This window comes from Danio aesculapii, unplaced genomic scaffold (genome assembly GCF_903798145.1).
Source record: "Danio aesculapii unplaced genomic scaffold, fDanAes4.1, whole genome shotgun sequence".
NCBI classification, from domain to species: Eukaryota; Metazoa; Chordata; class Actinopteri; order Cypriniformes; family Danionidae; genus Danio; species Danio aesculapii.
This window is the reverse complement of record NW_026613632.1, coordinates 90,658-104,489: the sequence shown is the minus strand read 5'-3', so window position 1 is coordinate 104,489 and position 13,832 is coordinate 90,658. Positions and strand designations below refer to the sequence as shown.

The following is a 13,832-nucleotide window of genomic DNA, read 5'->3' as shown; positions in this document are numbered from 1 at the left end:
GACTTTCATTATATGGACAAAAAAATTTAATAAATACATACATAAATAATATATATATATATTAGTGTACGGACAATTTAGCCTACCCAATTCACCTCTCTCTCTCTCTCTCTCTCTCTCTCTCTCTCTCTCTCTCTCTCTCTCTCTCTCTCTCTCTATATATATATATATATATATATATATATATATATATATATAATTATAACAAATTATTATTATGAATACTTATTAATTATTATATATAAAATAAATAAAATAATACAATACATTTTACTATAATTCAATTATTTATTTCTTTTTATAAATATTATATATTTGCACTTTTTTATACATCTTTAAAAAATTTTGTCCATATAATGAAAGTCACAGCATTTCAATTTCTATCACAATGTTTTGGTGTTGGAATTAAATGAATTCTCAGAAAGAATCTCTTGTAAACAGACGAAATGGTAACACTTGAGTTTAAGTAACAATTTTCACTATTAACTAGCTTATTATCTGCATGTCATTCAGATATTGTCTGTTTATTAGCACTTATAAAGTACATATTCTGCATTATCGTGTTCTACACCTTTAATCCTACAGTAATATCTAACCCTTTTTACTAACAACTATTAATAAGCAGCAAATTAGGAGTTTATTAAGGCAAAAGTCATAGTATATTGTACCTTACAATACAGAAAGAACTATTACAATTTGAAACCTAATTAGAACTAGATCATACATTTTTTAACACTGTAACATTAACATTTTTCTGATTCATACATTGCTTATATGATCAAATCATTAAGCTATAGCCAAGGCTCATCCACTTAAGAGTCCAGTAAACAGCCTTTCTGAAGCGTCCGGTGTCTTCCTACAGGGGACAGCACTCATAAATCTCCAGACTAGGTCACTTTCACAGTTTGTACAGCCTCATTCAGAGCTTGTAATAGTGTCATTTGTCTGTGTCTATATTGCAGGTCAGGTCAGCGGATTTATTTGGCCAGAATCAGATCTGAGGATCGCAGCGAATCGGGCATCGCTGTAACGGTTGTGAGTGTGGGTCATTCTGGGTCACTGTTTGGTCATCTCTTCTAACAGTCATGACCGCTCCAACATTCACATTCAGTTCGGTGTGGGTGTTTATTGCAGTGCAGAGGCGTAATGGCTGAACTGATGCTTACCTTCTCTGCAAAAACCGGTCTCCCGGAAAGTGCGCTGAGGTGCATGAACTCCAAATGCAGCGTCCCGTATTCGGCCAGAATGCTGCTTCCTCCAGATGCCCATGGCCAGTTTCTGCCGACCCCACTAAAGGAAAAGAAAGAGAATAAGATATTGTGCTTATTTGTACTAAGGGCTGTTGAATGCTTGACTCTGATTGGCTGATGACCATTCTGTTTTAATTCACATTTTCTTTTATTGTAAAGTCCTTTATAACTTCTTGTCTGTAAAAGGTGTTATATGAATACATTTGACCTACTTTCTAAGATGTGCAATTATTTTCGCAATGTAAACGCAAAACTAAAGTAGTTCCAGGCAGGTTTTGACCACAGTACAGTTCCAAATCACTACGCTGAATGATTTAATTTATTTCGCAGTCTAATGCTGAGTTTATAATAAACACGGAATTAAAAATTCACAGAAGCAAATTACATACAAAGTCAAAGCAGAGGCAAATTATCCAAGTGCAGCGCAAATGATGCAAAATATTTATATACAAGTTCCAATAATTGAACTGAATCCAAATATTTGTGGAAGGTAAAAAAAAACATCCCCTGAGTAAACTGGAGCTACTGACGTGGTGCTTTGTGTCTGCTGTGAATCCAGCCCAAAACAATCAAAAATCTAATCAAACAAAATGATTTTGGATGAGATGTGTAAGAAACTAGTCCTACACAAAGCAGCAGTTTGAAGAAGAAAATCTGACACATTTCTTTAATTGACCCTTCGCAGGCAGATTAATTCTGTGCTCATGTCAGGCAAATTGCATACAAAGTCTAAGTCAAAGCAAATGTGCAAATAAAGACTAATGATCACGGTTCAGCACAAATGATTCGTAATATGCAACGTATTTGCAGTGAATGCGTGGAAATCGCAGGGTTAAATAAATGAACTGAATTAAAATTAAAATTTGAGTTAGAGAAAAAAACATCCTCTGAGTAAACCAGAGCTAGTAATGAACTGAATCGAAAAATTTGTGTGGCAAAAAACATCCCCTGGGTAATTCAGAGCTAGTGATGCTATATTTTGCATCTGGTGTGAATCCAGCCAAAAAGTCAAAAATCTAATAGAACAAAATTGAAATAATTTTGGATGAGATGTGTAAGAACCTACAGTAGTCCTTCACAAAGCAGCAGATTGAAGACAAAAACCTGACACATTTCTTCAATTGACCCTTCGCAGTCTGTGCTCACGTCAAGCAAATTACATACAAAATGAATGCAAATTCACAAATAGAGGCTAATGATTACGGTTCAGCACAAATAATTTGAAATATGAAATGTGTTTGCAGTGAATGTGTGGAATTCGCAAGTTCAAATAATTGAACTGAATTGAAACATTTGAGTGAGAGAAAAAAACATCCTCTGAGTAAACCAGAGCTAGCGATGAAGTGCTCTGTGTCTGCTGTGAATCCAGCCCAAAACAATCAAAAATCGAATCAAACAAAAGCAAAATGATTTTAGACGATGTGTAAAAACCTAGTCCTACACAAAGCAGCAGTTTGAAGACAAAGACCTGACACATTTCTTCAATTGACCATTCACAGGCAAATTAATTCTGTGCTCACATCAAGAAAATTCCATACAAAGTCAAAGCAAATGTGCAAATAGAGGCTAATAATCACTGTTCAGCACAAATGATGTGAAATACGCAACGTGTTCACCATAAACGTGTGGAATTGGCAAGGTTAAATAATTGAACTGAATAAAAAAATTAGAGTGAGGCAAAAACACATCCCCTGAGTAAACCAGAGCTAGTGATGCGGTGCCTTGCATCTGGTGTGAATTCAGTCAAAAAGCCAAAAATCTAATAGGACAAAATTAAAAATGATTTTGGATGAGATGTGTAAGAACCTAGCCCTGCACAAAGCAGCAGTTTGAAGACAAAAACCTGACAAATTTCACCAATTGACCATACGCAGGCAGTTTACTTGTGTGCTCACGTCAGGCAATTTACATAAAAAAATAAATGCAAATTCCCAAGTAGAGGCTAACAATCACTGCGCAGCACAAATGATGTGAAATATGTAAATATTAATGTTATATTGCAGTGAAAGTGTGGAATTAGCAAGTTCAAATAATTGAACTGAATCAAAAAACTTGAGCGAGGCAAAAAAAACATCCCCTGAGTAAAACAGAGCTAGTGATGCTTTGCTTTGTATCTGGTGTGAATTTAGCATAAAACAGTCAAAAATCTAATAGGACAAAATTAAAATGACTTTGGATGAGATGTGTTAGAACCTAGTCCTAAACAAAGCACCAGTTTGAAGACAAAAACCTGACAAATTTCTCCAATTGACCATACGCAGGCAGATTAATTCTGTGCTCACGTCAAGCAAATTCCATACAAAATAAATGCAAATTGACGAATAGAGGCTAATAATCAATGCACAGCCCAAATGATTTGAAATATGCAATGTATTTGCAGTGAATGCATGGAAATCGCAAGTTCAAATAATTGAACTTGATCAAATGATTTAAGTGAAGGGAAAAACATCCCCTGAGTAAACCAGAGCTAGTGATGCGGTGCTTTGCATCTGGTGTAAATCCAGCATAAAATAGTTAAATAGAACAAAAACAAAATAATTTTGGATGAGATGTGTAAGAACCTAGTCCTAAACAAAGTAGCAGATTGAAGACAAAAACCTTCTTCAATTGACCCTTCGCAGGCAGATTAATTCTGTGCTCACATCAATGCATGCCACTTTCTCTGACAAGAAGAACAGCCAGCCTACCCAGGCCTAGTAGATTAACATCTACGATTAACATGAAAAATGGCGAAAATGTGCTTGCATGGTCCTTACAACACAGACAGCAGGTACCCAGAAAGGCTGCTTATATGTTTTACCTTTTCTGAAACCTAGAGAAGTTAAAATAGACACATTTGTGTGGATGCCAGGCTCACGATCAGCTGTCAATCAATGGTGATCTAAACGAATGACAAGACATGCAAGGACGCAAGACGAACTGATGAATTAATCTTTTCTTTAGCATGTGTTTGTGAATTAGGGAGTTCATTTAAAACATTTAATTGTATTCAAGTGATCTGAACTTCTTATCATTATACTTATAGGCTGTAGCTTCAATCTTTACTATGTTTGTTATTTTCGCTCAAATTCTAAGTATTTCCCTCATATGCATAACGCAGACCTTCATGTCTGCTTCTGTCTGAAATCAGTGTGTAATTTTTCCAGAAATTATTCACTATTTTCCTGGGGATAGCACACATTGATAGGGGCACGCCATGGCTGAAAGTGAAAGCATGTCAGACTGTAAGAAGGGGTGTGGAGTTTTGCGAAAGTTAATTGCAATCTCTGATGTCATCAAAAATTTTCTATTTAAGTAAATTCATTCATCTTTATCTTTGTTTCTATAGCGCTTTTACAATGTAAATTGTGTCAAAGCAGCTTAACATAGAAGTTCTAGTAAATGAGCAATCATGAGTACATATACATTTTACTTTCAGAAAACCTTTAACACTAGTCAGTCAAAGTTTGCCCGTTTTCTTGAACCTTAAGGCATCTAGAGATATAACGACTCACTCAACTCACAATTATGATTACAATATGATTCACTACACTGATCTCCCTATATATTTCTCTAACAAATCTTCACATTGTTTTATTTTTCTATTTTTTCTAACAAAATGACTAAATGAAATGAACAAGCGGTTTATTATTATTTCTCAAATGATGTACGTTACTTTGCAAAATAAAAATATATTTTTTCAGGTTACAAAAACAAATTCTAAATAAAAACAAGACGCATTTTCAAGACACATGAGCATATCCACATTTTCTGGTACAAAAACAAAAGTAATTTAATATCACAGGCCCGTAGCCAGCCTTGGGGTGGTTCTTTTTTTCTTGAAATGTGGACCTTTTAGCAGTTATTCGGCTCATTTTCAATTGAATTGAGATCAAACGAGATTTACATGTTGCATTTAAATGACATTTTAAACACTATTTTTAGCTGAACTGGCTTGTCTGATGGTCATCATAGCCACACTTTTTGACGTACCAAAAACTTGGTTTAGATTTAGAATAAAGAAATGTGAAAAAAATACTTATTTTTAAAATACAAATGTATTTCATCATATATCATTAGGGAAAAAATTAAAAACAGTAACCTACTGTCAATTATTAGGCAAACAACGAACTGGCCAGCACATTCAACTTTCCTTAGTCAGAATTTTGCCATTTTAATAAAAAATTATTAAAATATTTAGAATAAAAGTTACTTGTAGCGAAAGATTACTTCTCTTATGTCAGATCGTGTGTTCACTTGCACAGCTGGATTTTGGATGTTTGCATTGGCCAAAACTGAATAGCTGAAGTCACAGCGAAACGACACCCAACAGATGATTCCACTCACTGGCTATGAGCCTGTATAATATAATGTAACATAATATAATATAGAATATAATAAAAAATATTATATAAAATAATATAATAAAATGCAATGTAATGTAATGAAATAAAAATAATATAATATAATAAAGATATAATAATGTCAAATAATATAAAATAATACAGTAATATAATATAATATAATATAATAATATAAAATAATACAATATAATATAATAAGTTTTTTATAATATAAGAAATATAATATAATAAAAAGTATATAATATAAAATAATAAAATTAATATAATTTAATATAAAATAATATAATAAAAAATATAATGATATAAAATAATATAAAATAATAATAATATAATATAATAAAAATAACAAAAAATAATACAATATAATAAAATAATATAATTTAATAAAATAATACAATATAATATAATAAAAATTAATTTATATAATAATATAATATAATATAATATAATAAAAATAATATTATATAATAAAATAAGAATATAATAAAAAAGAATATAATATAATATAGTATAATAAAAATAACCAAAATAATATAATATAATACAATACAATACAATATTATAAATTATATTAAAAATAAAATAATATAATATAAAATAATATAATCTAATATAATATTATGTAATAAAATAATATTATATAATAAAAAAGAATATAATATAATATAATATAATATAATAATATAATATAATATAATATAATATAATATAATATAATATAATATAATATAATATAATATAATAAAAATAATATTATATAATAAAAAAGAATATAATATGATATAGTATAATAAAAATAACCAAAATAATACAATATAATATAATATAATATAATATAATATAATATAATATAATATAATATAATATAATATAATATAATATAAGCAGCATTTATCCAGTTCTACCTTCTTTTTTTAAGATTATTAAAAAAACGTATAAACTAATACATTCTTTTGCTAATCCCAGTTTAACTTCAATTTTCAATTCCCCTTTCTGCTTTTTATTTACAGTAGTGCGTTACTGAACAGATGAATAATTTGAGTCTGGAGTTTACTCAAACATCATTAATCACACATCTTTCATGGTTGCCAAGTTGATTTTATGGCCTTATTTCACAAAGCGGCCACACTTTCCCTCCTGTGATTAGCGGCATCTTTATTGACTTTCGCCGGCACGGTTCCAACTAAAGGCTGACAAGTGAACTTTAGTCTAGAAAAGAAACGCCACGTCTCCTGACCAGCTGTTACTGTCCCGACAGCACATCCCCGCTCCACACGGGCCCCTGTCTACACCAATTACCAACATAAATTACTGCTGCGTAATGACACGTAATCACGGCTCTAAAAGAACACCACTCTCCACTTTATTTTTAAAGCCTAATTCTACAAAACAGACCGTGTTAGATATTTATATCATTAAGACAGTAAATTAGCCACAATAGCTCTGGCCGGGTGGAAATAAGTGCTGCTAACGGTTTAATTTGGAGGTGTATTTATGGGAATGTCTTTTTTTTTGTGATGCAATTGGATGGCAAAGAATTCCGTGCGTGCCGGTGTAATTATTGATTGATCGTTTTGCATTCTGAAAGGATATTTGGTAGCCTGTGGTGTTGAATTCCTAATAACAGAAAGAGAGGTGAAGGTCTCATATTTCAGGGCAGAATGGGAAACGTGTGCAAACACCTCTGGAGTGTTGCTAACAGTGTCATCATATTTTTTTTTTATGCCTCTGGCACTACAGACCTCTGTGCTGGGTATTTGTGTGTGAAAATTGCTGTGTGCCAATGTGAAAATGCATCCGTGGGCATCTGACACCTGGTCAAAACCTGCTAACATATAATAGCATCACTATTGGTAAAATAACCCTGTGAGACGCTGCATTTCATGCGTGATGTAGATTTTAAATCTAACACTACATGTGTGTATATGCAGTCATGCTCAAAATTTTACATACCTCTTGAAGAATTTGTTTAAATGTGAATAATTTGAACAAAATAAGAGCGATCATACAAAATGCATGTTATTTTTATTAGTACTGTCCCGAGTAAGATATTTTACCTACAATATGTTTACATGTAGTTCACTACACAAAAATCTAGCTGGAATTATTAAAATAACCCCCTCATACCCTCGGTTTTCAATACTGTGTGTGGTTTCCTGATGATCTATGAGTGCTTTTACTGCTTTGTGATGGTTGTTTATGAGTCTCTTGTTTGTTCTGAACAGTAAAACTGACTGTTGCTCTTCAGAAAAATCTTCAATCTCCTGCAGATTCTTCAGTTTTCCAGCATCTTCTGCAGATTTAAACTCTTTCCAGCAGTCACTGTATGATTGTGAGATCCATCTTTTCATACTGAGGATGATTGAGATCTCAAACACAACTGTAAAAAAAGATTCAAACCCTGACTGACGCTCCAGAAGGAAACGGGAGGCATTAAGAGGTTGGGGGTGAAAACTTTTAAACAGGATATAGACATCCATTTTTTTTTGTTGTTGTTGTTGTTGAAATATCTTTTTTCCTTTATTTAGCACTGCCTTTCGGAAATAACAGAATATACTTGGACTCATCCCAGTACATAAATTAAGAGCAATTTACTTTGATCTACATATTATAAAAAATTTCATATTTATAAACAGTTTTCATTCATTTATAAAGATTTTTATAACCATTCAAGATTTTTTAAATCAAACCTATGTGCATCACTTGCTTTTGTTCATATCTCGGACAGTTCTATCTGTTCAAGTTAAATATTGTAAGAGGGTAAATTATTATATGCGTTTGTTTACATGACAAAACATGTATATTTGACTCAAGAAGGTCCATACTGGCTGCAAAGGCAGATACTGATAAGATCAGGGCCTGGTATGTGGATTTTGGGGGTTTTACGATGTGGTCACATGTTGATTGGTCAGTTTGAATGTCTCAACATTTGGGCTTTAGTCACATGGTCAGGAAAGATACAAAATAGGTGGTAAAACGCTGCTCTGTCTCTTTTCTTTTCCTGGCCTGTCTTACCTGGTCTGCTTTCCTCCTCTGGTCCTCTCCACCTCTGAATATTCTCTTACTCTACTGCAGTCAGGCTAACTTCTGGGCCTGTTCTCTTTGTCTCTCTCTCCCCCCCCCCTGTGTCTCTCCTTCTACCTCTGGTAACTTTAATTTTACATTTAAGCTGGGTACAATTTATATCATATGTTTATCATTTCATATTTGATCATTTTATACAGTTATTTTGTAACTAATTCAGTTGTAACCATAGAGAATTATTGTCATTAAATCATCTCATTTTCAAGTATTTGTGAGTTACTTTTGATTTAACATCAACACTTAACTGTTCCATATTGCAATACAATACAGTCACATAATATCAACGCTCTCCCACATTTATAGCTATTAATACTGCCCATTCGGCAGAACTACAGTTCGAACCGCGGTGGTTTTAATTAACCCAATCTTACAGATGGTGCAAGAAACCGGGATCCTTTGCAGTGAGTTTTCTGAAATTTACTTTAGCCGGTCTTAGCTGAACTTTTCACAGCTGACCTGGTGAATGGATTAAAACTGGACTTCTAACCACAAGAGTGGGTAAGTCTGTTTTTACTGTTCCTCCATTTGCTCAAATTGCATGAAACAGAATTTACAAGACTGTAACTCGTTTCAATAGTTCAGTTTGGTAAATTTCAGATTACCTCCTCAAGGATGGAAGGGTTCATTTCTGAAGAAAGTGATGTATTGTTTGCTTTATGGACTGAAAAAGTTGAACCTACATTGTGCAAACTTAGCAAAGAAGGACTTAAGTTAACAGGCTCAGACTCTACATTGTTTGCATGGTGGAATGTAATTGGCAAAAATGGAAAGAAATCAAAACGTGGTGATATAATTGAAGCGCTAAATTACATGTGTTACTCAGGACTGCGTAACATGATGTCAAAAATACCTTCAATTATAAAGGCTAGATGTGAAGAATTTAATGTTCACAAATCAGAGGCAGAAAAGTCAGAGGCAAAAATTCTAGATCTCCAGTTACAGCTCGATAATTTACTAGCTGAACAGTTAGCCCTGGCTGAAAAATGCAGAAGTCAAAAAGACACCATTGCAGATTTAAAAGCTATGCTAAAAGGACAGAAGTTTGTGTCTCCCAAAATGCTTCACAGCAATGGGATTGAAAAGCATGTTCACTTCTCAGATGATGTTACCTGTAATAAATCTGAAATGATTTGTTCAGAGGCTGTAGCTCAAAAAAGTTTGCCTGTTTCAGTAATCAAGGTGATGCCACACCATAGCGCAGCAAAGACGCATGGTGTAGAAGCATTAGAGAGTCTTAAAAACCCTGAAACCTCAGATGATCACAACAATCAACCCTCAGGCAAACAAAACAGGCTTTGTATGACCTGTAATAAGTTTGGCCACAGAGAGGAACAATGTTGGACTTCGGGGCAGGGAAGACCTCCACCATATTTTCTGAGAAAACGGAAATCACTAAAGAGCAAAAATCAGTGGTCTTCATGTAACAAAAACTCATCTGTTAATAACACACTTAGTGAACTAACTGCATTGCTAATACAAGGCCTGCAACTGTTAACTTCCTTTGCTGGTGGGTTAGCAGCCTAATGGCAATAAAAGTTAATAATTGCTGATCCTGTTTGCATTTCCAAATTTGTTATATTTGTGTTATACACATTTTCATTTCCATAGAACACAATGGTATTGTGTGATACTACATGTACACATAGACTGAGTAATTCCTTAAAACATGATTTTCTTACTGTAGGTGTAAAAACACTCAGGTCTGAGGTTTTAGAAGCCACAGATGCATTCTAGACCGCATGTCATGTATAAAAAAAGGAATTAACTGTATGCTAAAATTCATTAATTTTAAGGTACTTGTGTTTATATGTTGAATGAGTCTCATCTCCTAAAAGTGGTAAACTCTGCTATCCTCAATATAGCTGTAGTTTAAACTACAAACAGGAGTATAGAATTGCCTTGTGGCTCCAGTGTAATAACTGCAGTAACTTGGTTTCTTTTGATTGTTTAACCAGTTACTTCTTATTTGTTTCAACAAAGTTATATCAAAATGTAAATTGGGATTCTAAATCCAAAATGCTGAATTATTGTTGCTTTTGTAACATTATTGACATCTCTACAACAAAAGTTATTTGTGTTTACTTTGTTTTTAATCCATCTAAATGTAATTGTGATTGTCTTTGAACACTGATTCATTTAATTCACTGTATTTGGTTACACCGAATATTTTGCTGATACTCTTAACCAGCTATTGTTGATTTTGTTGTAAAGCAATTTAATTTTGATGTTTCCAGATATTGTGTAAAGAGCTTGTTTGCTTTTTATTTTGTCTTAATCTTGACCATATTTTTAATTACATTAATTTAAGAGCATTTTGCTTGAGAAGAACTCAAACTGACCACATCAATCCTTTGATCAATGACAAATGCCATGTGTTTGCTTTTGCTGTTTGTTGTGCCATTTGCTGTTTTGAAATACAGGATCCATGGAGAAAAGGTTCACGTCTTCTGATCTACTTCAAGAGAAGAGCAGGGGTTCCCTGCATTCCTCAGCACCTATTCTTGTGGGGGTGTGAAGGACAATTTGCATATAAGCAGTGCAACACCATTCGACTGAAACCTCTCACACAGGGCTGAAGGACAACAAAGACTGACCATATACCTGCAACAAGCTTGGACAGGAAGTCCGAAGATAACAGCAGTACACATCGCAAAGCATATTTTCATCATTAATGTCACCCTTTTGCCTCTTTAAGTGTCACAACGGTGCCAGGGGAGGACTGTAAGAGGGTAAATTATTATATGCGTTTGTTTACATGACAAAACATGTATATTTGACTCAAGAAGGTCCATACTGGCTCCAAAGGCAGATACTGATAAGATCAGGGCCTGGTATGTGGATTTTGGGGGTTTTACGATGTGGTCACATGTTGATTGGTCAGTTTGAATGTCTCAACATTTGGGCTTTAGTCACATGGTCAGGAAAGATACAAAATAGGTGGTAAAACGCTGCTCTGTCTCTTTTCTTTTCCTGGCCTGTCTTACCTGGTCTGCTTTCCTCCTCTGGTCCTCTCCACCTCTGAATATTCTCTTACTCTACTGCAGTCAGGCTAACTTCTGGGCCTGTTCTCTTTGTCTCTCTCTCCCCCCCCCCCTGTGTCTCTCCTTCTACCTCTGGTAACTTTAATTTTACATTTAAGCTGGGTACAATTTATATCATATGTTTATCATTTCATATTTGATCATTTTATACAGTTATTTTGTAACTAATTCAGTTGTAACCATAGAGAATTATTGTCATTAAATCATCTCATTTTCAAGTATTTGTGAGTTACTTTTGATTTAACATCAACACTTAACTGTTCCATATTGCAATACAATACAGTCACATAATATCAACGCTCTCCCACATTTATAGCTATTAATACTGCCCATTCGGCAGAACTACAGTTCGAACCGCTGTGGTTTTAATTAACCCAATCTTACAATATTAATGGCAACAGAACATGGAAATGTTTTTATTATGGCAAGAATAAAAGCAAAAAAAGTACACTTACTAAAAAATATTAAGATTTTTTTTTGCCCACTCCACAACTCACATATTACTGTCTGGCTAGTTTCTGTCTACTCCTTATAAGCTAAAAAGGCAATAATGGTCCAACATTCCTGACCATTATCACCCATAAAGCCTAAAAATTATCATTGTAAACTGATTGATATATTCCTTTCCTGTTATCAAAAACATAATTTGTTAATTTTAGTTTGTAATTTGTAAATTGTTTTAAGTGTAAAACCTATGACTAGTGGAAAAACATATTCTGTAATATTAAACCACCTGGATCTCCACTTTTGCATGGCCCCTTTTTTTGTTTTAACAAACTTATCCCTCAGGTTTTTCCAAACTTTTAGAAAAACTTTCCTCCTTTTCCATGCCTGTTGCAATTTCAGCCAAGAAATATTGGTTATCTGGATCTCCCTATGATCACTCATGGACGGATCATTAAGATGCCTGTACAGTTATACCCGTTTCAGACAAAATCTCTTCAAAGTGTTTCATATTCAACTCAAACGGTTTGCTCGAGACTCAAAAAATTTCGTGAGCTATGCCAGCCAAAATCATGTCGCGTGCACCCAAAGACCCAAACACAGCGATGACGTCATATTCGCTGCGCGCACTGAGTTCAATAACAGAAAGCTGATTGGCTATTGCATGTTGGTCTTATTTGTAGTTGTAATATCGCAAATTACATTAGGACTAGTGAAATAAAGAACTACAACATCACGAAAAACAAGGAAAAACCATCGGAAAAATAAGACCTGTGCAAAAATATTTAAGACCTAGAACAGCGAATTTAAGATGTTAAGGCCTGAAATGTAGATTTTTAAATGTTAGACTTTTTAAGACCCTGCGGAAACCCTGTTAAAATTTAACATTAATAACAAATGTTTCTTAAATCATGTAAATGTTGATATACGGTTAATATGGCTTTGTGTATTCACCTCTCACACGTTTTTACAAATATTAGAAGCTATTTATAGATGCAGTTTCTACAGATATAGACCTTAATTACAGCATATAGCAGGGCTGCCACTATATTTTTATATCGATTTATCGATCGATTAACTTATTGATTATTTGATATATCTAAATGTTTAATTATATATTAATAATCAATCATTTGAGAAACTGCCTCCATTCATCTGTTTTTATAATTTTGGGATATAGCATTACAAAAGAAACATCATGCAAATGCCAAAATTCACATAAAACACAAATGCACAAACTCAAGTTCCCCTAAAATAAAATTAAATAAATAAAACAGTTAAGCACAAATTGCTTGCAGATGCTAAATATTCTGTAACTAAACTGGCTGAAAATAAACTAAATCATTAAATATTTATTTTTTAATAAAGCTTTGTAATTTAGTGGTTTGCAATTACAGGGATTGTTTTAATCAAAGGGTGAAACCAAAATTTAAAAGGCAAGATTAAAATAATATTAGATTTTCATTATAAACTTAAAACGATTATACCAATGAAATCACAGCAGCCCTAGCATATAGACATGAAAAATTCAGGTAAATCTAACTCAATAAAATGAAAAAGTATTAAACATTCAACAGTTTTTTTTGTTCTCTACATGTATTTACACCGGTTTTGGTAGCTAGAAATTGATGGAGAAACATGCAAAAAACTTTACTTTTAAAGAGCATTGC

At 33.2% G+C, this 13,832-nt stretch overlaps 1 protein-coding gene across 1 annotated transcript in view; it reads right to left on the bottom strand.

Annotated features, from left to right (window-relative positions):
* Nucleotides 1–1,061: 1,061 nt before the first annotated feature.
* LOC130219989 (mannosyl-oligosaccharide 1,2-alpha-mannosidase IA-like) overlaps nt 1,062–13,832 on the bottom strand; it is a gene marked incomplete at its 5' end in the record, with an annotated part of 90,970 nt that continues 78,199 nt past the window's right edge. Inside the window, one exon of the mRNA XM_056452461.1 lies at nt 1,062–1,290. Within this exon, the coding sequence (XP_056308436.1) occupies nt 1,077–1,290 (214 nt within the window). The remainder of the gene's footprint in view (nt 1,291–13,832) is intronic.